This window comes from Dermacentor albipictus, chromosome 8 (genome assembly GCF_038994185.2).
Source record: "Dermacentor albipictus isolate Rhodes 1998 colony chromosome 8, USDA_Dalb.pri_finalv2, whole genome shotgun sequence".
NCBI lineage: Eukaryota > Metazoa > Arthropoda > Arachnida > Ixodida > Ixodidae > Dermacentor > Dermacentor albipictus.
This window is the reverse complement of record NC_091828.1, coordinates 101,725,323-101,747,358: the sequence shown is the minus strand read 5'-3', so window position 1 is coordinate 101,747,358 and position 22,036 is coordinate 101,725,323. Positions and strand designations below refer to the sequence as shown.

At 48.7% G+C, this 22,036-nt stretch overlaps 3 protein-coding genes across 3 annotated transcripts in view; all 3 read left to right on the top strand.

The window, feature by feature from the left end:
* LOC135913740 (zinc finger protein OZF-like) overlaps positions 1 to 22,036 on the top strand; it is a 269,769-nt gene that overhangs the window by 44,866 nt on the left and 202,867 nt on the right. The window lies entirely within an intron of this gene.
* LOC135913699 (uncharacterized) lies at positions 1,302 to 7,687 on the top strand. Its single transcript, XM_065446282.2, has 3 exons — positions 1,302 to 1,646; positions 5,803 to 5,976; positions 7,504 to 7,687. The coding sequence occupies exons 1-3, from the start codon at positions 1,477 to 1,479 to the stop codon at positions 7,586 to 7,588; spliced, it is 429 nt and encodes a 142-aa protein (XP_065302354.1). The 5' UTR covers positions 1,302 to 1,476; the 3' UTR covers positions 7,589 to 7,687.
* On the top strand, positions 8,648 to 21,446 carry LOC135913705 (uncharacterized). Its single transcript, XM_065446287.1, has 5 exons — positions 8,648 to 8,676; positions 8,759 to 9,064; positions 15,318 to 15,491; positions 19,514 to 19,777; positions 20,799 to 21,446. Exons 1-5 carry the CDS (start codon positions 8,648 to 8,650, stop codon positions 21,076 to 21,078), a joined length of 1,053 nt encoding a protein of 350 aa, XP_065302359.1. The 3' UTR covers positions 21,079 to 21,446.

Genomic DNA, 22,036 nt, shown 5'->3' with positions numbered 1-22,036 from the left:
GAGCGCGCGCCCAGCCGAACCCTATCTGTATTTCACGGCCTTCTTTCGTCTGTTTATTGCTACATTCACCGCACCTTTTGCTGGTTCACTTCCCTCTACTTGTAAATGTTGAATGAGTGTACTGTCTGCATCGTGAAAATCTTTGCGTTGCATTAATTATCTACCTTGTCTGACATAACGGTGCTTCTTGTTGCCTCTGCTGCCTGTATTTTTCTTTGACTTCTATACATATTTTAATGTACTCTACTCTGTACTAAGCTTTGGATTCAATTCACTGCTAAAGCCATGGTGGAAGGAAAGAAACTATAGGAGAGGGCATGAGTCCACCGACACCTCGTATTCCCTTGGAGTAAAACAACTTCTGCCATACTCGGAAAAAAATAATTGAAGTCCTGTTCATTAGATTGCGCTGTCCATGCACCTACCTTAAGCTATCATCTGCATAAATCCGGCCTGGCGTTGTCCGCCTTGTGCTCATATCGTACGTATGATGAGACGAGTGAGCACTTCTTATCGTTCCGCCATATCTAAAATAAAAAAGAAAATTCCCCGACTATACCGTTGTAGAAGAGTTGACTGTTGGGCTAGTTGGTCGTCCATATTTGAAGTAGTAACTTAGCGCGAATAAATTTTACACAGAAAAGGAGTTGCCCAGTGTGCGAGAAATGAATTATAGAAGAGTTGACTGTTGGGCTAGTTAGTCGTCCATATTTGAAGTAGTAACCGAGCGCGAATAAATTCGAATTATTCGCGCTAAGTTACTACTTCAAATATTCTATTGTGTTGGATCTTGCCGTTCTCGATATTCTGTCTTTGGGGGGCCTCCTCTCCAGGACATCGCTATAGGGATGTTGGTGCAGCTTTTGTGAAGCTTATAACCGCGATTTTTCATGGTAATTCGATTTTCAGATCTTCGTCTTATTTTACTATTCTTTTTAATAAATTCAAATTTCTCGGTAGAATTTATTTTTAGATTCTTCTAATCATTTTCCCAGCTCGTCTGACTCTTTGCCAATCCACCACAATGGGCATGAGAGACTCATAAAGCAAGCCAACCAACCTATACAAGCTTACCCTGCCTCTCCCCCCACCCCTGCTCCATTCCCTTTAACTGCCGGCTTCTTGGCTAATCACCCGTAATGGGTAAGCACCACAAAAATCGGGAGCAAGCAAGCAAATTTGTCATCTTCCTAATACCATACAAATATTGGCCAATCCCCCGCAGTGGGTATGAGCCATCGTAGAAGTAAATCCAATCCAGTCCAATTCAAACGAGCAACCAGCCATGGAACTGAACCTTAGCTTCCTGGACGAAGGCTACCACCCGGTCTGCGTGGTGATGTCCCTCATGGTCATCGCGCAAGCAATTTTGCCATCTTCCTAATACCATCGACAGCATTGGCCTAGCCCCCGCAGTGGGTACGCGCCATCGTGGAAGTAAATCCAATCCAATCCAATTCAAACGAGCAACCAGCCATGGAACTGAACCTTAGCTTCCTGGACGAGGGCTACCACCTGGTCTGCGTGGTGATTTCCCTCGTGGTCATCGCGCACACCGTCCTCGACGTGGGCGTGAACAGCGCCGACATGGTGACCAGCCTCGTTCAGGAGTGTATCATGTTCGCTTTCCACGTGGTGCGGCTCAGGTGAGCCTGCCCGTTCACACTATAGCGATTTTGGTTTCGCACAATCATCCGCGAAAGCGACAGAGAAAGCTGGGACGTATGCCATACTTCAGCGCTGGCGGCTTACTTTGCGTCCGTGTCTGTGGCCACGTCTAGACAGGCGCGTCGAAGCGTGCTAGATTGGGATGTGGGCAGACCGCTGAAGGGTAATGCCCAAGAAAAAACTTGACCTTTGCAGAAGTAATTTTACATGCATCGCCTCGACCTTCTGAGCCGCGCCACCGCGGACTAAATGCGATCCATGACAAAGGAGACGACCTCAACGCACCCAGCACTCTCCAATGAGTGTACACTGCAGTCACATATGTGCCTCTGTTTTCCCTATACATAGTTAGCACGTGACGTCACCTCTTCGCAGGTGTTACAAGTGCACGCCTACCGTAGACATGACAGAGAAGCAGAAGTCCTGTCTAAGGTGTGCGTTTGTAAAACCTGCGAATACGAACCAACTAGCCCAGATAAATTTTCTGTCAAAGGTCACCTATAGCCTGCCGTAATTGGAGTAATTGAAGTGGGTAATTGGAGATCGCAGAGAAAGGCCTTCGTCCTGCAGTCGACATAAATAGGATGATGATGATCATGATGATGGTGGTGGTTGTGATGGGGGTGGTGTGGTGATGATGATAGCTCTGCCGTTTCACCCTTTCGGTCGCCATTACGGGCTACCCCAAGCTTGGATCGCTCGTTCGTTCTCTGTGACTTAATTATACAACGCGTCCTTGAATGGCGTGTACGACAGTTTAGACGCTGATTCCAAAGAGACAAATGTAGCGACTTCTGCCCTTCGCATTTCGATAGGTTTGTGGGCCCTGCGCAGGCAAAGTGTATACGAGAGAAAAAAAAAAGGTCGAAATCTGCGACGGCATGGACCCTTGCAGGTTACGAGACAACGCGGAAGCCATTTACAAATGCGGAGTTGCTGCCGGCCACAACGCAAGTGGATGTCATTGATCAACTGGTCTTATCACCGAGTTATACGTAACCCTGGAGCAAACAACTTTAAGCTCACAACTGTACACTTCGATCGGTCAGAGTGAGCAACATTGTAACAATGCGGCTATACAAGTCGGGGCGCGTACGTCATCGTACTCGGCGAGGCGAGTCAGAAAATCTACAGATTGTTGCACACCTGGAAATGAAAATGACGGCCATAGATTATCTCGTCTTTATATTCTACGCATCCGTACAAGGCGCAGTCGATTTTCCACGCGAGAGGGAGTAAATGGGCCCAATTAAGCCCTTGTCCTACTGAGATCGTGAACTGACCAGTAAATATATGCACGTGAAGCAACCTTTCTCATCTACCCTATTTATGGAGCTCGAAGGATATAGCTGTCGATCCACCAGGAAACCCAAATCCGAGTGAATGGACGTTACCCTTAGGTTGCACGTTCGCGCAGATAATTGCATCACTAGGCGTCACAGCCGCTTTGCACGCGGCAACATGAAACCTTGCAATGAAGTCATCAAGCCAATTAACGCAACTTTGGAAAACGTGATTCCGAGCAACATATTGATACATAACAGCCGCCACAGTGTGGCTGCATTGAGGTGGGAGAGGACGACGTGTGCCCGCTTGATATAGCGTCGCCATTTTGGCCTCCGTTAGCTCCCCTGTAAATTAACTGTAAATAGCACTGGGCATCAGCTACACGTAACATTAATTTGGTGGGGGCAGGCTTTTTCCGTACCCGTCATGGAGCTTCGCAGCGGCTGCAACGGCGACAGTGCAACTTCGGCTCCTGCTGGCGGCACTTCATCTACGCAAGCGTCTCCGCCTGCAGCCCCGACCTACGTCGCCGTTTCCCCATCCTCGGAATCCTGGTGTTTTCACCGGAGTCGGCAGTCTTGATCTTGAAGACTGGCTCCGCTTATACGAACGTGTCAGCACCAGTCACGGGTGGGATCCGACTATTATGCTTGCCAACGCTCTTTTCTACCTCGACGGAGCGCCACTGGCATGGTTCCAGACTCACGAAGAGAAGATCTCGAGCTGGGATCTCTTCAAAGAGAAGCTCCGCGACCTTTTTGGCAATCCGTTCGGTCGCCAAGTCAATGCCAATAAAGCCCATGCCGCACGTGTACAGACGTCGACTGAGTCCTACGTGTCGTACATTCTCGACGTCTTGGCCCTTTGTGCCAAGGCTGACCCGAACATGTCTGAGGGCGATAAGGTTGGTCACGTCCTCAAAGGCATTGCTGACGACGCCTTCAATTTACTGGTGTTTACGAACGTCACCAGCATCGATACCATCCTCAAGGAGTGCCACCGTCTCGAGCATGCTAAAAGCCGCCGGGTATCCCAGCACATCACGCGACTTCCCAACACAGCTGCTACGTCATCTTGTGACGACCTCTTCCACCAGTCGTCGCGATTTGACAACTTGACCCGCATCATTCGTCGTGAGGTCGAAGCAGCACAACCGGCGGCCCCTTCATTCCCGTCACCTGATCATTCGCCGCTGACAATCTCCTTGATCCAGACCGTCGTCCGTCAAGAGTTGTCCAACGTCGGCCTGCAATCCATTCGTTCCGTACGCTCAGAGCCTCTCTCTCCACGCACGTCCCCACCGCGCTCTTCTTACTATTATGGGCACCGCAACCCCTCCGAATGGCGAACCGTGGACGGCGAGCCAATCTAACTGGCGACGCATCGGACGTGTCGCTTGCCACTGCCGCAGCCGCTGGACTTCTCCGACGCGCTATTCTCCTGATTAACACCCTCATCCCTCTAGCGCGTCCTTTTCCTTCGCTCCTTCTATGCTCGCCCCATCATAGGACCCTGCGACACCTTTGACACGACTCCGCTACTCCCGCTCGCCTTCTCCCTCCCGCCGTCAATCTCGTTCGCCCCGTCACGCCATGCTCCTTGTCCGACCTACTCGCCGCACCCCCGACCGGAAAACTAGACAGTGCAGCTTCTGGAGGTGAAGCTGCAAAGACCCCCCGACATTGGCTCAAAATCCTCGCTTCACCTTACCCACGCACAAGAATCTTTTGGACGTTCTCGTCGACAATGTTCCTGTGTGCGCGTTGATTGACACTGGGGTGCATGTGTCCATTATATCATGAGTGCTGCTCTTCGCCGTCGGCTCAAGAAAGTTCTGACGCCCGCCCAGAACCGATCTGTACAAATCGCCGACGGAGGGACTGTCGCTATTGTTGGCATGTGCTCTGCCCGACTCACCATTGCTGAGAGACACACCCTCGTCCTCTTCACCATCATCGGGCATTGCCCTCACGAACTCATTCTCGGTCTGGATTTCCTTGCCAATCATTCTGCCCTTATTGACTGTTCGGCCGGCTCACTTCGCCTTTACTTGCCTCTTCTTACCGACCCTGTGGACCCGCCTCCAAGCCATTTGAGCTGCATGGATTTTATTCGCCTACCGCATCACTCTGTGACACACGTCGACCTGTTGTCCTCACCAGCTGTACCTGACGGCAACTACGTGGTCGCACCAATTCCGGCCGTTATACTTACACATGGTGTTACCGTGCCGCACACAGTGCTGACAATTATTGGCAACCGCACCTGCCTTCCTCTTGTCAATTTCGCGCTAAGCGCTAAGCGGACGTGGACCGTCTTTCTTGCCGCAGGCGTCAGACGTTCCACGTCCGCCGCCAAGGTCCACGTCCGCCGCCAAGGTCTGTGAGTGGTGGCGCTGGTTAACACTCCCAGGGTTCTACTAGTACACATAAATGCCCAAGAAAGCGGATGGTGAAACGCCGCCGCGGTAGCTCAATTGGTAGAGCATCGCACGCGACATGCGAAGGTTGTGGGTTCGGTTCCCACCTGCAGCAAGTTGTTTTTTCATCCACTTTAATTTCCATTAATTTATCGCTACATTATTTCATTTATTAAGCACATGCAATTTCCTCTATGTGCTCCTTGGTGTCAGTGTTTGTTGGCTTCTCATTATATGACTAATAAAAATCGGGTCTCTTCTCGTTTATATATATATATATATATATATATATATATATATATATATATATATATATATATATATATATATATATATATATATATATATATAAACCTTCCGCAACGCGATATCGGCCGTCCGAGAACTGCCGGTGCGTCGCGAATGGTCCCCCGTGACGTCACACGCAGGCCCGTCTCCGGCGTGTTGCTCGCGGTGGCCGTCTGGCTCCTGGACATGACGTACCACCTGTGGTTCCTCCTGGTCAACGGAACGCGAGTCGTGTCCAACGTGTACTTCAAGAGCGAATCGCTGGACGCGCTGCTCTACGCCAACTTCTTCCTCTTCCACCTGCTCATGCTCAGGTGGGCCCAGCCGTCTCGCCCGAGAACCATATCCCCCTCGATATCTTCGAGATCTCGAGGGGATATATTCATTTCATTTCTTTTAAGTTGCACGTGCACATTATTTACTGTTGTTTAACTTCCTTCGAATTATTGCTTTTAATAATGTTCATTTTTTAAAGTGTAACAGTATATATTTCCGTGGCGCTAACATTAACCACCCGAATTTCAATGCGCTCTTAATGATTATGTATGTCTAAAGATCTATGCATGCCCAGGGAAGTGGATATGTACCGCGTGTTGTACTACTGCAGCTACTTACGAAAGCTTATTGTTTGCACTGCGGATGTGTGCGATGCTGATGTTGCCTGGTGGTGGCTCCCTGGCCTCGTCAAGCTGTATGTTTACAGCTTCCTTGCCAGGGTGGCCTTCAACACTGTACCTTGTACATGTTGTAAATAAACTTGACTTGACTTGACTTGACTTCAGTAATGACTTGCAACGTAGGGGGTCGCAGAGCGGCACCATTAAATCCTCCGAACCCTTACCCCACTAACGAGCTTTGGGAGAGAGCCTTGGCCAGCTCCGACCTCGAGGATCAGCAACGGGCTGATTGCGAGGGCCCAGGATGCGGCCCGAGCTCAAGGCATCCTGGAATGAGGACGCCTCTCCAAAGCTACATTCACCCAATGAAAATGTTTATTCTCTCTTGTAACGATCGCAATTAGACCAGAAGCATTATATAGGCCTTTCCGCTTTACGCATCCCACCTAATATGTTCACAGAATGTTAACTCGGTGCCACGTATGATTAGTTATCCTATATGACGCTGTTGGAAACTGCGAATAACGGCCGGCTCACGCCTTCAAGCACTTACTGAAGAATTCTTTTTGGCTGAAGACCGTGATTCCATAACACTTATTAACACCGCAAAGCTGGCTGGCCATGCATTACGTTCCTCCCATCTTTACCAAATTCGTTCTTGGTGGAACAGTTCTCTTAACAGAACAGCGGGTAAAATTCTGCGCCATTCGCATTACACACCTACAACCAGCGCGGCGGCGGGCTTGCATGCGTAATGTACTGTAAAGACTGTAATTAACCCACACACACACACATTGTACTTCGCCTACCCCCCATCACCCATAACATTCCGCTTATTTTCACCGAATGTATAGACAAGGTAAATCGTTTAATTCACCAAACACGCCGAAAAAACTGATAGGAATATCGTATAACACACGAAACAAATCGGGAGAAAATAGAGAGAAAACGAGGGTTCTATAATTACCTAGAAATCTCGCAATTCAGCCACAAATGCTGAAGCTTTTCAGCGCACGTTGCACTTAACATGTCCCACGTGCAACGTGCGCTGAAAAACTTCAGCATTTGTGGCTGAATTGCGAGATTCGATATATATATATATATATATATATATATCTGCTCTATCTAGCTCCACCTGATGTACGTGCGCGTACCAGCTGGTTAAGTTTGGATGCAGGCTTGGAGTCTCCCAAAATAATTAGGTGTGAAATTCTATCGACGCAGGGGCCTGTCTGCGGGCATTCACGGCACGGGAGACAACGTGATCGCCGACGAATCCAGCCCGCAGCAGGAGATGTCTGGAGGATGACCGACACCGCGACGACAAACAGATTACGTCCTCACTGTGGTCTCGAAGACTCTGCGAGAACGACAAGAGGCGCCATTAAAAAATTTTTGTTTTACTATATTTCTGGTCTCCGGAAACTTTTTTTTGCGTACTTTCGAGTATACCGTATATAGACATAATAGTATACCTCCGGCGAAGTACTTTCTCCCGAGAATTCTGTCAGTGAACTGTGTATCATGAGCTACAAGTGGTTAAACGTCGTCTCAAGTCGCACCGTACCCCCCTCAGCCAGACTACACACGTACCCTTGCTGGAACGCGAAGATCGCGCAAGGCACGCCTTGCGTTTGCCGCGCCTTGCAAGGAGTGACGTTTCGAACTTGTACAGGACGTTCGTCCTCTTGGCTCCATAGAGTTTCTCACTATATTACCTACTTAACTAATTACCTAAATAACTACTTTGCGGTTAATATTACAATAAACGAATTGTAGCTATATGGTATGCAAAGCGTACCGACTTACCGACTTAGAACGAATTCTGAGGATGTCAGGATCGTTTCGAGATATGCGCCATCAAAATTGCGCTGGAAATGCGCTGTTGCATTTACTTTTTATAAGAAAACGTTATGTACCGAAGCCGTCATCATTGTCGTCCTTGACGGGTCCGGTGCCCCGGTAATATGTAAACTATAACATCCCCCCCCCCTTCCCCCGCCGTTTAGGTGGAGATAAATCTCCAATATTTATTCATATGTTGTGGCCTCAAAACATGGCTTGTACCCACTAGGGGTACTAGCCACACTAGAGGTGCTTAAACGTGCACCCAACAATAGACCAAAGAGAGCCAAAAAGCAAACAACCCAAAAAATAAAACACTGGGTAAATTGAAAGCGTTACAAAATTTTGAGAGCCATAGGGCTTATTCGTAAAAAAAAATAAAGAATAAAGTGCGCTACAGTTTGTGCCCTAGCAGCGTTATCTTCCAGGCGCTTTAGGGAATGGACCCGCGGCTTGTACCTAATTGACAGGCACCAAAAGGTTTATGTGGCGTATATACTCGATGATTTTGTTTCCCCGTATCATGCCGCTCGAGTCCGAGAACTTCGAGCCGTCACTTGAGGCCACCACATCAAGAACTGCCGGACTATTCTTTACTAAAGTTTCTTCTTCTTCTTCTTCTTCCCCGTACCAGCCAGTTCTTCGCCTGTCCATGTGATCGGCCCGCGCCACGACTGAGGATCGTCATCGCCATTTCGGGGAGCATCAGACAAGCAAGGCAGGCTGGCGTGCCCACATCTGGAGAAGGCAAAGAGGACGAGGAGGATGGAGCCATGGACCTGATCCTGAGCGTCATGGACGAGGGCTACCACCTGGGTTCCGCGGTGGCGGCCCTCGTGGTCATCGTCCACACCGTCTACCTGGGCCTGGAGAGCGTGGACGAGGTGACGAGCCTCGTCCAGAAGTGTCTCCTGCTCCACTTCCACGTGGTGCGGCTCAGGTGAGCCCGCCGTTCACACTATAGCGATTGCGGTCGCGCGATTTTTGCGGACGCGCCAAGCCTTCATCCGTAAAGGGGATGGGGATACACTTGGACGGATGCGAATTCAGCGCGAGTGGTTTATTTTAGAAGAGTTGACTCTTGGGCTAGTTGGTCGTCCATATTTGACGACCAACTTGTCCGAGCGCTTGTCCTTGTCTGTCTTCCTTGTGTCTGTGGTTTTATTTGCGCTAAGCTACTACTAGCGCTTGTCCTTGTCTGTCTTCCTTCCTTGTGTCTGTGGTTTTATTTGCGCTAAGCTACTACTAAGCGCTTGTCCTTGTCTGTCTTCCTTGTGTCTGTGGTTTTATTTGCTCTAAGCTACTACTAAGCGCTTGTCCTTGTCTATCTTCCTTGTGTCTGTGGTTTTATTTGCGCTAAGCTACTACTACAAATATGGTTTATTTTTTACGCCCACTTCTGTGGGCCTGTGTAGACAGACTCGTGGAACCACGCTAGATCACAACGTTGGCACAGTGCTGAAGGATAACGCGCACACGAAATATTTCGCTTTTTTGGTCAGATTAAACGCGGCTTTTTTGTCAAAATTTACATACAAAAATTTTGAACGTCTGCACCGTTGATACACCGCGGACTAAAAAGGAGGTCCAGGATAACGCGAAGTTATCCTTCACCGCGCCCAAAACTCGCTAACGTGTGGGCAAGCATGCACGTGTCCTTCCTGTGTACGCTGAAACAGCCTTGGACCACAGTAATCTTTGCTGCAGCTTCATGGCGGCATTGACATCTCGCGCAGTTACGTGTATAACTGTCATCTTAGTAGAGGTCTTGAGGTTGAAGGCGTTTTGAAGTGCCCGATTTACTTCAGTAAGAGCACGAAAAAAACTGGCGAATTCAAATCCTCCAATGCATCTCTTCGTGCTGCGCTTGAACTTCTAAAGAAATCGCACGCGAAATCCACGCGATGCTACGAATATCCTGCAGCGACGTGTATCTAACATCTTGTAAAACACACTGTAAAAACACACTGTAAAATAATTTACACCCTAAAAAGTGAAAAGGGGTGTAAATGTGACTATAACTCACACTCTTAGGGTGTTATCTACATCACGAACACCCTAAGGGTGTGAGTTATAGACACATTTACACCTTTTTAACTTTTAGGGTGTAAATTATTTTTACAGTGCATGCGGCCGTTTTGCAGCAGTTGAAGCACTATAGTTGTGCCTATAACCGTATACTCGTACGGAGCCGTCTACTGAATGCGTTAGCCATCATGGTACTTAGTGGTAGTGGTCATGGTAGTGGCAGTGGTAGTAGTGGTCATGGTACCTTAGTGGCTATGGCGTTGCGCTGCTAAGGTCGGGGGTTCGACTCGTGCCATTGTGACCACGTTTCTATTAGGGTTAAAAACAAAAGCTCTCGTGTACTTAGGCTTCAGAGGAAGCTTTAGTTCGAGGCCAACTTCGATGCCGCCTGTTCAAGTACACGTGCGGAAGGCAGAAGTACTTTTCTTGCAAAAAAAAATATATTTCGCAGTTTCGACGGAAGGGCGAAGCTATGAATGCGATAGCAACGTGTTAGAACGACACACAAAGTGTAAATCCAGAGAAAAGACGGGGAATGCGGGAGATGGCAATTCAAGACGATGAGCAAAATGTGAACAAGGTGAATGCAGGAGCCAGGGGCGTAGCCAGGGGGGGGGGCTTATGGGGCTTCAGCCCCCCCCGAAATTTTTTCGTGCAGTCATGTGCCGCCGACCAAAACAACTCCCGGCGCCAGAAATCATGCTCGATTTTGTCTAGAATGTTCTTAATTCACGCTCGAAAAGACATTTTAGCGCGAACATTGCTAAATCGGGCTGGATTTCGGGGCAACGCCCCATGCATAGGGAGTCACATATCGTAACGCAAGGAGCCCCACCGGGCACAAAATTTCAAGGGCGTTTTGAAGGCGAGGGGGGGTCGTCTCGGCATTTCGCGGAGGCTGCGGAATCTACGAAGCGCTTGGATTTCAATTCTGAAACGTTGTGGGTGTAAGGTTCTCATAACATTTTGATGCGAAAGGTCCATTGACATTTTCAAAGTCGTGCTTTAGATTTTCGATTCCGGAACTTTTTGGGTTTAATGCTGTTGTAAACATTTGACGCCAAAGGTGCACGACTTTTCTAAAGTCGTACATCGGGCCATACAACGAGACAAGCGAAATCAACATACTATCAGACAAGTTGACAAAGCACGCAGCGAGGTCCAATGAGACAAAGCGTTCTGGTGGTTCATTTGTGCCATCAGGTCACAGAAAAGAATATAAACATTTTTTTTTTCACCTGCGCCAAAGCATCCATGTCAAGACACTAAAGCCACCATTGTAACTAAGTTCTTATTTATTTTTCGACCTAGACTTTTATTCGCGAGGATATATTGAGCCTCTTTCTCCTTTCTTTCTCATTCTTTTTTTTTTTTTTGTTCTCGCAACCCGCGGGCTGCCGATCTAGCCAGAGCGCATGCGTTTTTCTCGTGCAGCATCGATAACCGCGCGGCGCACTTGGATGCGCGTTTGTTTTTCTCTGGCCGACTGCATTTTCGCCTGGCAGAGTTTTGGACGCTTTCTGGCTAGCAGACGAGAAAAAGAAACAATGCATAGTCGCTCGCCGCCAGCACTGCGGGGACTCGATGAATTGCAACGCGTTCGCTTGAGCGCAACCACTCCGGAAAATTTTGTCTCGCCGGTGTAGGATACCGAGCCGTACGCGTATGGTTTTCTGTGGACCAAGCTTCACACGCTTTCTTCGATAATCGTTCGGTAGCCACACTAGGTGCCCAAAGTAGGCATTCGATTGTAGCCAACATGCTTTCCTTTGCGTTATACTTTTTCGCCGCCCCCCGCCCACAAAAAAAAAAGACATTATTGCGGTGCAGCGAATTTTCGCATGGTGAAAGTTCGATTTTGTTACTTCTTTTGCGAAAAGTAATGGGCGACGGGATGCTTCAGTTGCCGGATACTATTTTATTATTGCGATAGCAGCTCTATGAAGACTCCAGGCGCATTCCTGTCGTTGCCCTCATGTTCCGTATAAATAAAGGCCAAGGGCGATAACATCGTGACCGCGCGCCGCATGCTCTATGTCCGAGTGAAAGCGTGCGGGGGGGAAGGGGAGGTGGTGAGCCGACGATGGTGGCTGAGTCTTGTGTGCGCAAGGGAGAAAAGCGGGGAGGAAGCGCGCCGCCTTCCGTCGCACGCGATACATTTTGGGAGTGGAGGGAGGAGGGGGGGTGCTGTGATCTGTGAATCTGTGGTTGCGCAACCTGCTTATTTGCCTTATTTGACGCATTATATATAGTGGCTTTTTCTTAGGTACGTAGATTTATTGGAGGCTTATGCGTATATTTAAACATCTTGTTGCGAGGTTTTGTGTATATGCGCAGTTAACTTTGTTTCCAGTGACAATTTTTTGCCTTGTATCAAACTGTATCTTCACATTTGTATATTCCATCGTATCTTCGCATTTCTAATGTACGAAGGCGAGTCAAATGAAAGTGAGACAACCCGCCCGGCGCAATAATGGTTCGGTTCATTATTTTCGAGGCATGCGCGTAGCACATACGCATCTCATTTACAAGTGACATGCAGAGGTGAGGTTAAATGTTCTTTAATGCTTTCATACACGAGGTTTAACATGGTTGCATGACATTATCGACACTTCAAAAGTTGAACAGCTTGGTGTCGTGAGGTTTTTGACAAATGAAGATGTTTCCCAAAAAGAAATTATTCGCCGTATGGCTGCCGTATGCGTTGAACATTGCGTTTCATTGGCCACTAAGAAGCGTTGTAGCAAACTGTTCAAAGAAGCACATGAAAGTTACAAAGACGATCCACGGCCGGGCTAAAGCCACCGTGCAATCCCCCCCAACACAATTGAAAAGGCCGTGGTTGCTCAGTGGTTATGGTGTTCGGCTGCTGAGCACGCGGTCGCGGGATCGAATCCTGGTCAAGGCGGCTGCATTTCGATGGAGGCGAAATGCGAAAACACCCGTGTGCTTAGATTTAAGTGCACGTCAAAGAACCCCAGATGAGGGTAACAACTTTTTGTCTGCAATTGTGACCGGGGATGACATGGTGCCGCTACTACTAGCCTGATACACTACGGCAAATCTTACAGTGGAAACATTTGAATTCACCGCTCCCAAGGAAAACAAAGGCCGTCAGTTATGCCGGAAAAGTGTTGACTTCTTTTTAGATCGTTAGGGGCCACTATTGATCGAATTTTCTAAACCTGGAGAGACTCTAAATCGTTTCAGATATTGTGAAAGATCGGATCGGCTGCGTGTCGCAATTAAGAACAAACGACGTGGAAAATTGCGCATTGGGGACATCTTCCTTCACGACATTGCCCGTTCCCACGTCGCTGATGTGGTTAATACAAAACTGGCAAAGTTCAAGTGGGAAGCGCTGCAACATCCCTCATGCAGCCCAAACCTGTTGCCTTGCGTCTTCCACATTTGGTAAAATTTGAAGAAACTGCTCAAGGGAACCAGATTCGTGTCGAAAGATGACGTGTAGTCATTTACAGATTTTTGAGGCAGCAATCCAAGGAGTTTTATGATACGGGAATTACGCGACTCGTTTGTAGAACAAGTGTCTAAATACTCATGGTGACTACTTTTAAATAAAGTACCCGGTTTGTCATATATTCGAATTGGCTCACTTTCATTTGACTCGCCCTCGTATATGTTGCAGAACTCCTGCTTTTTATATGTGCTCTCTGTTGCGACTTTAATTTCGGAGCAATTACTCGCAATGAACAACCGCTGACAGTCCTGCGCAATAGATTCTTACAAAGGAAAGTGTCGTTGAGATTTTCCCCTGTTCGTTGCATATGTACAAAAATATTAACAAGGTTGTTGAATGACATATATATATATATTGATCCCTCGACTAATTTTATAAGGAGCAGGCCGAGCTGCAAAGTGAGCCCCCCCCCCGAACGAAATTTCTGGCTACGCCACTGGCAGGAGCCAACGTTTCGACAAGTGGACTTGTATTCTTCAAGGCACCTTGAAGAAGACAATTCCACTTGTCGAAACGTTGGCTCCTGCATTCACCTTGTTCACGTTTTGCTCAACACAAAGTGTAAGGCTCTTAGCTGTATACCTGGCAGTAGGAATTCAAGTAAACATTTATTGATTTAAACATTAAAATTTCCAAACGACGACAGAGCTCAAACCTGAAAATGACGCAATTTTATTGGCACGGCTGTGCACAACCTCCAGAATGGGCCCAGGAAAGAGGTTTGAAACGTAGCCGGTATGGAATGGTGGTGGTAAAGTCGCTATAAGAAAGACGTTGGCTCTAAGTATTAAACATAAATGAAATTGTCCGATGGAAGTATTCGAAGGACCCCGAGCACGACAGCTTGTTTTTACTTAGTACGCTTACGTTTACTTCCATTCGTACTGCCAGGTATACAGCTACGAGTCTTACACTTTGTGTGTCATTCTAACACGTTGCTATCGCATTCATTGCTTCGCCCTTCCGTCGAAACCTTATATTGCTGAGTCACAGAGTTGTGCATTTCATAGATTAGTTTTCTCGATATTTTGATATTTTAAGCAATCTTTTTTTTTATATTAAAAACTCGACAATATACACGAAAAAACGAGTGGTGCGTTGTTGAGAAACACGATTTCTCCATTCTCATTTATTTCGACTGAAGCGCCCTACCTCAGACTTCCTCTTACGAGAGCGTTAAGGAAACCGGAATGGTCAAAATTAATTCGGAGACCCTCCCTACGGCGTGGCCCCTGAATGTATTGTGGTTTTGGCACGCGAAAGCTCGGACATTCCTTTTACTGAATGCCGTTGAAAGGGCAGTTATAATACTTTTATACGTTGCATCCAGCCACAATAATATCGGTTTCACACGGGGCACTTTCGATCGCGATCGGGCCCAAATCGGATCGAATTTCGATTTCGAGCTCCTTCCCTCGACCCGCGCAAATGAACCAATCGCGATGGAGAAATCCCATCCCGATCGGGCTCGTTCGGGGTCGAAAGTGTTCCGTGTGACACCGGTGTTGCACTCGTGGTTCACAGGCATGGCGTTTTCACTTGCGGTAAACTGTCGCTAACACTCGCATTTTCGTCCACCTTACTTTCTGCGAGCACTAATTTTTATGACCATTCACCGCGTGATCAGACAAACGTTCGAGAACTGCCAGAGCAAATAAAAAAAAATTCCTTCATGACGTCACAGGCCGGGCTCTGGCGTGTTGCTCGAGGTGGCCGTCTGGCTCCTGGACATGGCCTTCCACATGTGGTTCCTCCTGCTGGATTGCACGCGAGTCGTTTCCAGCTTCTATTTCAACAGCAAACCACTGCATGTTCTGCACTGCGCCATCCTCTTCCTATTCCACCTGCAGATACTCAGGTGAGCGCCCGTGTGCCCGAACCATGATCTCGGAGGCCTCCGGCGGTATGCGCGCGCTGAAGATCTTCGGAGGCCATACTCTGGCAATATACCGCGTGTCCCAGCTAACGTTAGCGAAGCTGTTCAAAGGGGAAAGAAAAGATTTTAAAAAATCACGCTGCAATTAAGACTTCGATTATAAGACCGACAGCATTTGGTCGTCAGAGATAAGACAAACGAACACCATAGGTGTCAGAATCACATCTTGCACGGTGTTTTTAAATCTTCTTTCTCTTCTGATAGCTTGATTAACGTTAGGGGGGACACCCTAAGTAATTATAGTCATCTTGCAACATTGCCTGGAAGTACATGTGGCGCTTCGGTGTTGTCGCATTGTTGTAGTGCGCAAGTGGTGCGCAAGCTATTGAGCATGTGTTCCGGTGGAACGTCACGCTATCTATTCAGTAGTAGTTGTGGAAGTAGTTAGCCTGCTCATCAGCTTTTCGCCCAGTGGCCTTGTGTTTTAAGGACAACAGGTGAAAAGTAAATTAATCTTGCCGGGTGCGTACTATAGCGAAACATGACCGGAAGAATTGGTGGCGATAAGTAAGTGAAAACTTGCAACTAGGCGAATTTTCTCATTTTGAATAATGTAGCTTAGTGTAGAAAAGGAAATCCGGCAGAATCCACCTCACGATGAATTTCGAGGTCAATGCGATTAGCATCGAAGCAATGTAACGACACACCCTGCTGTCCCCATACCGAAATGCGCCGTGTATGAAGTGTGTATGCAGCTGGGTTCCTGGCTTTCCCGTGCTTCGCACTCAGCACGCTGCGCCATCTGGCGCCGCCACCGCGAAATCCGCGCGTGGCGCTTGTGTGAGAATAAATTGAGTCAATATTGTTTCAATATTGTCTCAATATATAGGTTGGGGGTCCGATTGCGCCAAGCACCGCAGAAATAATAAAGGACCTTTTTGTGATATAGGAGCGGTATATACCCAGTGGCACATACCGATTGTCAAAGTTGGTATCGGAAGTTCATTCAGGTGCGGCATATACCCGGTTGCCTAAGCTGCCATGAAAGAGGTTCATTGAAGAGTGGCGCATACCTATAGTGATTGAAGTTAGTCCATTGGTTGGTTTCGAGCCCTGTTCCCGCAGCACAGCAGCCTGAGGTCGTATCCATTAGATCATGGACTACGCAATGATCGACTCACATTGGCAGGAAAACGGTTAAAGACCCAGACACGCAGATAGGCAGAAAGATAGGCAGATGAGCAGACAGATATACAGTCCCATCAATGTGCGTGAAGTTCCCAAAGAATTCCAATGGCATGAATGCTATCGAAATATTTTGATACGCCAGAAACGTAATAAAAATGAGCTTGGTGGAAAGTGCAATCACCTAATATCGTAGATGATTCTCACTTCATCCTCAGCATCCTCAATCGCGTGAATACCGGGGGTGATATTCGGGGGCGCGATCTAATAACAGTTTGCAAAGCAAACCGTTCGCTTTGCTCGCGTAACTGGGCGGAATGGTGCTTTCGTCACCAAAATAGCACTTTTAAGGCGACAGCGTTAAGACGCTCGTGTCGCAGAAAAGCCGGTGTCGGCGGCGTTGGCCGTGAGCGGAAAATCCCGGATGGTAACTCATAAATAAAAACAACTTGCAAGATGGGCTGGGTGGGAATTGAACTAGGGTTTCCGGAGTGTGAGACGGAGACGCTACCACTCAGCCATGAGTTCGATGGTTCAAAGCAGGACAAAAGCCCCTCTAACGAATGCGGTGTTGCCTTAGAAATGTGCCGTAAAAAGTTATATCGCGCTGTATATCGGTAATTATGAGCATGCAAATTACAGAAGTCGCAGTTAAACGCGTAGCGAGGTACGTTTCTGCTACACTTCTGCGCTTGGCGCACACGCAGAGCCATCTTGCGGCAAACACAGAAGACCCCCTCCTCGCAATGTACGGCGCTGCTCCCACAGGTGCCGCGCCACTCGCCTGCTTCTCCCCTTCGTCTCGTTTGAGCGCATTGGGGCCGTGCGGGGACCGGTGCGAGGATGCCCCAAAGTTGTGCTGTGGACTTAAAAGTGTTGTATATGAAAACTATGTCTTTGTGTGACTCAAGAGCATGCCGAGCGAATGAGTGGGTGGTGCGAACGGAGTGCGATAACGCTATCGCGTTCCACTCTTGAAGGCGAAGCTTAGGCGTCCTCCAATTTTTGACCTATCACGCGAGGCGCCATGCGTTTTATAACCCTTAATAATATCGCGCCCCTGGAGACCTACGAGTTCCGCCATATTGTCTGATACACCATGTTCTCAGTTCTGATTGACCCAGAAGGCTCTGATTGGCTAAAAATGCCGCCATTAGAGAATTTGAGAACATGGCAGGATTAACCGATGTCCGGAATAGCATCTCAGGCTGCGATTCTCAACATTTTCTCCACCTTGGCACTTTAAGTCAATCGGAAAATCCCTAAATGACCTCTCAACGAAGCACAGCTGTCAAGAAAGCAAATTAGACAATATGCGACGATATTTGACAGTGTCCCGGGGTGCTTTTCTAAATAGTTAAAATCTGCGCCATGTTGTCTGCCGAATTCGCCACCTCTTCAGTTCTGACTTTCAATACTCGCCGTAGACGGCAAAGTAGACGGCTAAGCGGACAGTGGTCATCTTAAGTCACGTTCCCATTCCCACGAGTACGTCAACGCAGACAGCTTTGCAAAGACAGCATCGAAGTAAAAAACGATACAGGCTGCTTTCCTGTCCAGACAAGATGGCGGCCGAGCACGACGCTTGGGAAATCGATGGGAAGGTCGTTTGCGCATAAGAAAACGTAGACACACTTTTCTATATAGCCTTAATGTAAGTCACATCGTGTTCTTAATGGGTTCGCAGGCCCAAAGTATTAAAATACAAAAATGATGTGGGCCTTTCTCAACTCATTTTTTGACGCTGCGAGGTGGCGTCACGTCGTAGAAGCGCCTTCCAGACGCCTCGAAACAAGTTCCATCACTTGGCTTCGAAGCTGTCTCCTTAGCTGACTAGGTATCCACTGTCTCCGATGCTGGCCAGAATTGAAACACACCCAGTGGCTCACGCAGCAGTGACTTACGGCCTCTCGGATTGGCTCGAAACGGCTGCGTGACGGGATTCGACTTTGACAGCGTCTTGACAGCGTCCCGCATAGCGCCTTCCAAGAGTGCACCCGCTTCGAAATGGTGACGATCAGTTCCATATTGCCTGTATACAACTTCATCGGACAGTATAGTATACACGTGAAGTAGTAAAGGCAAGGCGCAGAAGAGCAGGACTCAGGAAGAAGACCAGGACCCAGGACTCCTGTGGTTTGTGTTCTTCTTCCTGAGTCCTGTCGTTTTATTTATTTATTTATTTATTTATTTATTTATTTATTTACAGTACACCCTGCAGCGCCGAAGCATTATAGCAGGGGAGTGGGTACAACATGAAGTGACTAGCACGAGAATATAATCACACAAAAGGGAAGTATGACAACGGTGCAATGCATCAAGATAAAAATAAGTACATGAAAAACAGTACAAAAAACAGTGGAAGAAAAGCAGTGCAAGAAAAACAGTGCAAGAAAAAAGTTCATTCATCCTGCAGTCATTAGTTTGGAAGACGATTGCAATTACAAATCATTGATTAGTCTTAAATATGCATCCCGAGGAGCACTCACAACTTCAACTGGCAACTTATTCCATTCAGAAATACTGCGGGGAAAAAAAGAAAACTTCATATAGTTCGTTTTGCAGGAAATTTCACGTATTTTGAAACTGTGGTCTCTTCTGTTTGATATATAGTGGGGTGCTTTAAGGTATTTTAGCTTGTCAATGCCTTGTGCTCTTCTTCCTGAGGGCACCGGTCCTGCCGTTTGTGTTCTTCTTCCCGAGTCCTGGTCTTCTGCGCCTTCCCTCTACAACCTCAAGCATGAACCAACTAGCCCAAGCAACAGCTTTACTATATAGTATACACGTATCCGCGTACCAACGGCCGAGCTTGGACGCAGGCGCTACTGCACGGGCATCCACGTGACGGTGGACAACGTGATCGGCGACGACGCCAACGCACCGCAGGTGCCGGCCGACGTGGTCGCCGGGGTCGCCGAGGTCCCGGCCGTCGAGGGCGCGGCCGCCGTCGCGGCGCGACGCATCGACGTGGACGCCGGCGAGTCGTCGCTGATGCCCGGCTCGCAGTCGTCGGCCACCAAGCTGACCTCGCAGTCGGCGCCCGTCGCATGCAGCCACGACGAGCTGTCGCTGGACTTCATCAGGTGCGCGCCGCGGCCTTGCCTGTAGAACGGCGCTTGCGCGCTGCACGCCGGAGTTGTGACGCTTGTGACGTCGTGGTCACAAGCGTCGCGCTGCTGCTAGAGGTTGCTGCCGAGTTTGGAGAAATTAGACGCCCGCGTTTATTCGCGGTCGTTAAAACTATATGTTATGTCGTCCAGCAAATACAGACGCTCACTGCCAATCACATTCGTCCACACACACGCACACGCACACACGTGTACACACACACACACACACACACACACACACACACACACACACACACACACACACACTTGTCTGTAAGGGAACTTACTCGGTCGCGCGTACATTCAACGGGGGTATTCTGTAAGAGTTCACCTAGTGGAATGTCCATTTCCGCGGTTGCTGAAGCGCTGATTGGCTGGGCTGCAGTACGAGCGATAAGATGGCAGGCACGCCCCCAGCCAATCTTCTTATCGCTGCTTCATATCCAGCCAATCAGCGGCGCTGCCGAAATGGACAGTCCATTAGGACAGCCCAGTCATATATCAAGGGCTGCCACGTCGAAGGGAACAGGTGACATCCGCATCACGCACTAAGTGTGCGCTAATACTTCACCACTCTCTATAGCACGTCGTCGATCAAGCGAATTTGCGCGGTAGATGACTGCCGAGGCCATCCGAAGGCATATTCATACACCCGCGTGAGTATATTCGAAGGACGCATTCAGACATCCAACCTGACTATATAGTCACACACGACACAGTCGCACGGGAATACGCCCTTGAAGGACAAGATCCCCGCTCATATGTTCGACAAGTTCCCCCCCACATAATCTATACTTCAACTGTGAATATGTTGTCGAAGAACGTATTTACCGTCAGTTTCGGCTGGAGCAAGGCACATGGTAACTGGAGATTGGACTGGGAGATGCATTCGTCCAGCACTGTATACAGCCAGGCTTGCGGCGAACCCGTAGAGCTCAAGCGCCGCATTTCACGGTTGCTTGCATAGAATAAAGGACCAACTTGTTCTTTGCAGGGCCGAGTCCGAAAGCTCGAGCCCGGCGTGCCGCTGTTTCCGCCACCAGGGGCTAGACGGCGCCTCGTCGCAGGCGGAGGACCTGCAGGCGTGCCGCCTCGGCTGCGGCTGGTCGCTGGACCGCAGTGCGCACACCGAATCGGACGGTGGACCGACCGCCAACAAGCCGCCGCCGCTGGACGCGGCCATGTTCCTCGAGGGACCGCCGGCGTCCGCGTGCTTGAGACGGCGCAAGAGTGCCGTCATCGAGCCGCAGCCGCAGCCGCAGCAAGCCAGCTAGGTGGCGCCGCGACGACGCTTCGCAAGATGGCGCCGTTGGAGCGGAATCGCACGCGCGCCGGCGCCAGCGCCCTCTACAAAATTCGGACATCTAGCCACCGCCCCGCTGTGCAAAGTTATCGCGACCGACGGTTGCTCTTTTTTTGGCTGATTCGATAAAGGCGTGCCCAAGATTTCGGCGCGCAATCGAGCACGATTCGGAAACCCAGCTGCAACATAAAACAGCGACGCTTCGACGTCGCCTCGCGTGTTCTTATGAAACGGCCGTAAGCGATTCGCGCTTGCGCCCGAGACGCTTGCATGTTCGTGATCGGAGACCGGTATCGATGGAATGTGAAGAAGATTAAATTTTAGATAAACGCGCTTTCACTTGTGAAGCGATGATTACGGGGCAGCGAAGCGGAATCGCACGTCACTTCTGTTTTTGCTTTCACGCTGCATTTGACGGGGCGTCCTTCAGTAAACGGATGGGATATTTAATACTTCACTTTCCAATAGGCGTTGTAGGTTGTGTAAGCTGATGGCATGCCGCCTGGCGCAGTGATCACGTCGAAAGAAGAATGATAACCTAGACTGAGCGATATCCGAGTACCTTACAGTCGATTCGACTATAGACGATCGCCGCTTGTCGGAAGAGAGAATCTTGAGACACCAGCCATAGAGATTCTCACTATATTGCCTAGAGGGTAATCTGGCACCACCGTCTATGGGCGTTTTCTAAAGAGCACTGTGCCGTCATGGGAAGGACGATATCTGGGTTTGCGAGGATTGTGTTGGCTGGTGTTCTACGAGGTGTTCCGTCTGAAACTTGGATACGGCTAAACAAATAATGCACTCTTAAAATAAAATCTACATAAATGGTTTTCATTCAACCAAACTCCATCTTTCAATGAAGTTTGCTCACCTAGAACGCAGACTCAAGCGAAGAAACGCACGAACAGGCGACACTGTTGCAAAGC

Excerpts from the sequence above, each read along its gene's own strand:
- LOC135913699 (XM_065446282.2), top strand. The coding sequence starts at position 1,477 with ATGGAACTGAACCTTAGCTTCCTGGACGAGGGCTACCACCTGGTCTGC. Across the intron at positions 1,647-5,802 it reads TTCCACGTGGTGCGGCTCAG|GCCCGTCTCCGGCGTGTTGC; the intron begins GTGAGCCTGCCC and ends CGTCACACGCAG. Across the intron at positions 5,977-7,503 it reads TTCCACCTGCTCATGCTCAG|GGGCCTGTCTGCGGGCATTC; the intron begins GTGGGCCCAGCC and ends CTATCGACGCAG.
- LOC135913705 (XM_065446287.1), top strand. The coding sequence starts at position 8,648 with ATGCCGCTCGAGTCCGAGAACTTCGAGCC. Across the intron at positions 8,677-8,758 it reads GAGTCCGAGAACTTCGAGCC|CCAGTTCTTCGCCTGTCCAT; the intron begins GTCACTTGAGGC and ends TCCCCGTACCAG. Across the intron at positions 15,492-19,513 it reads TTCCACCTGCAGATACTCAG|GCGCTACTGCACGGGCATCC; the intron begins GTGAGCGCCCGT and ends GCTTGGACGCAG.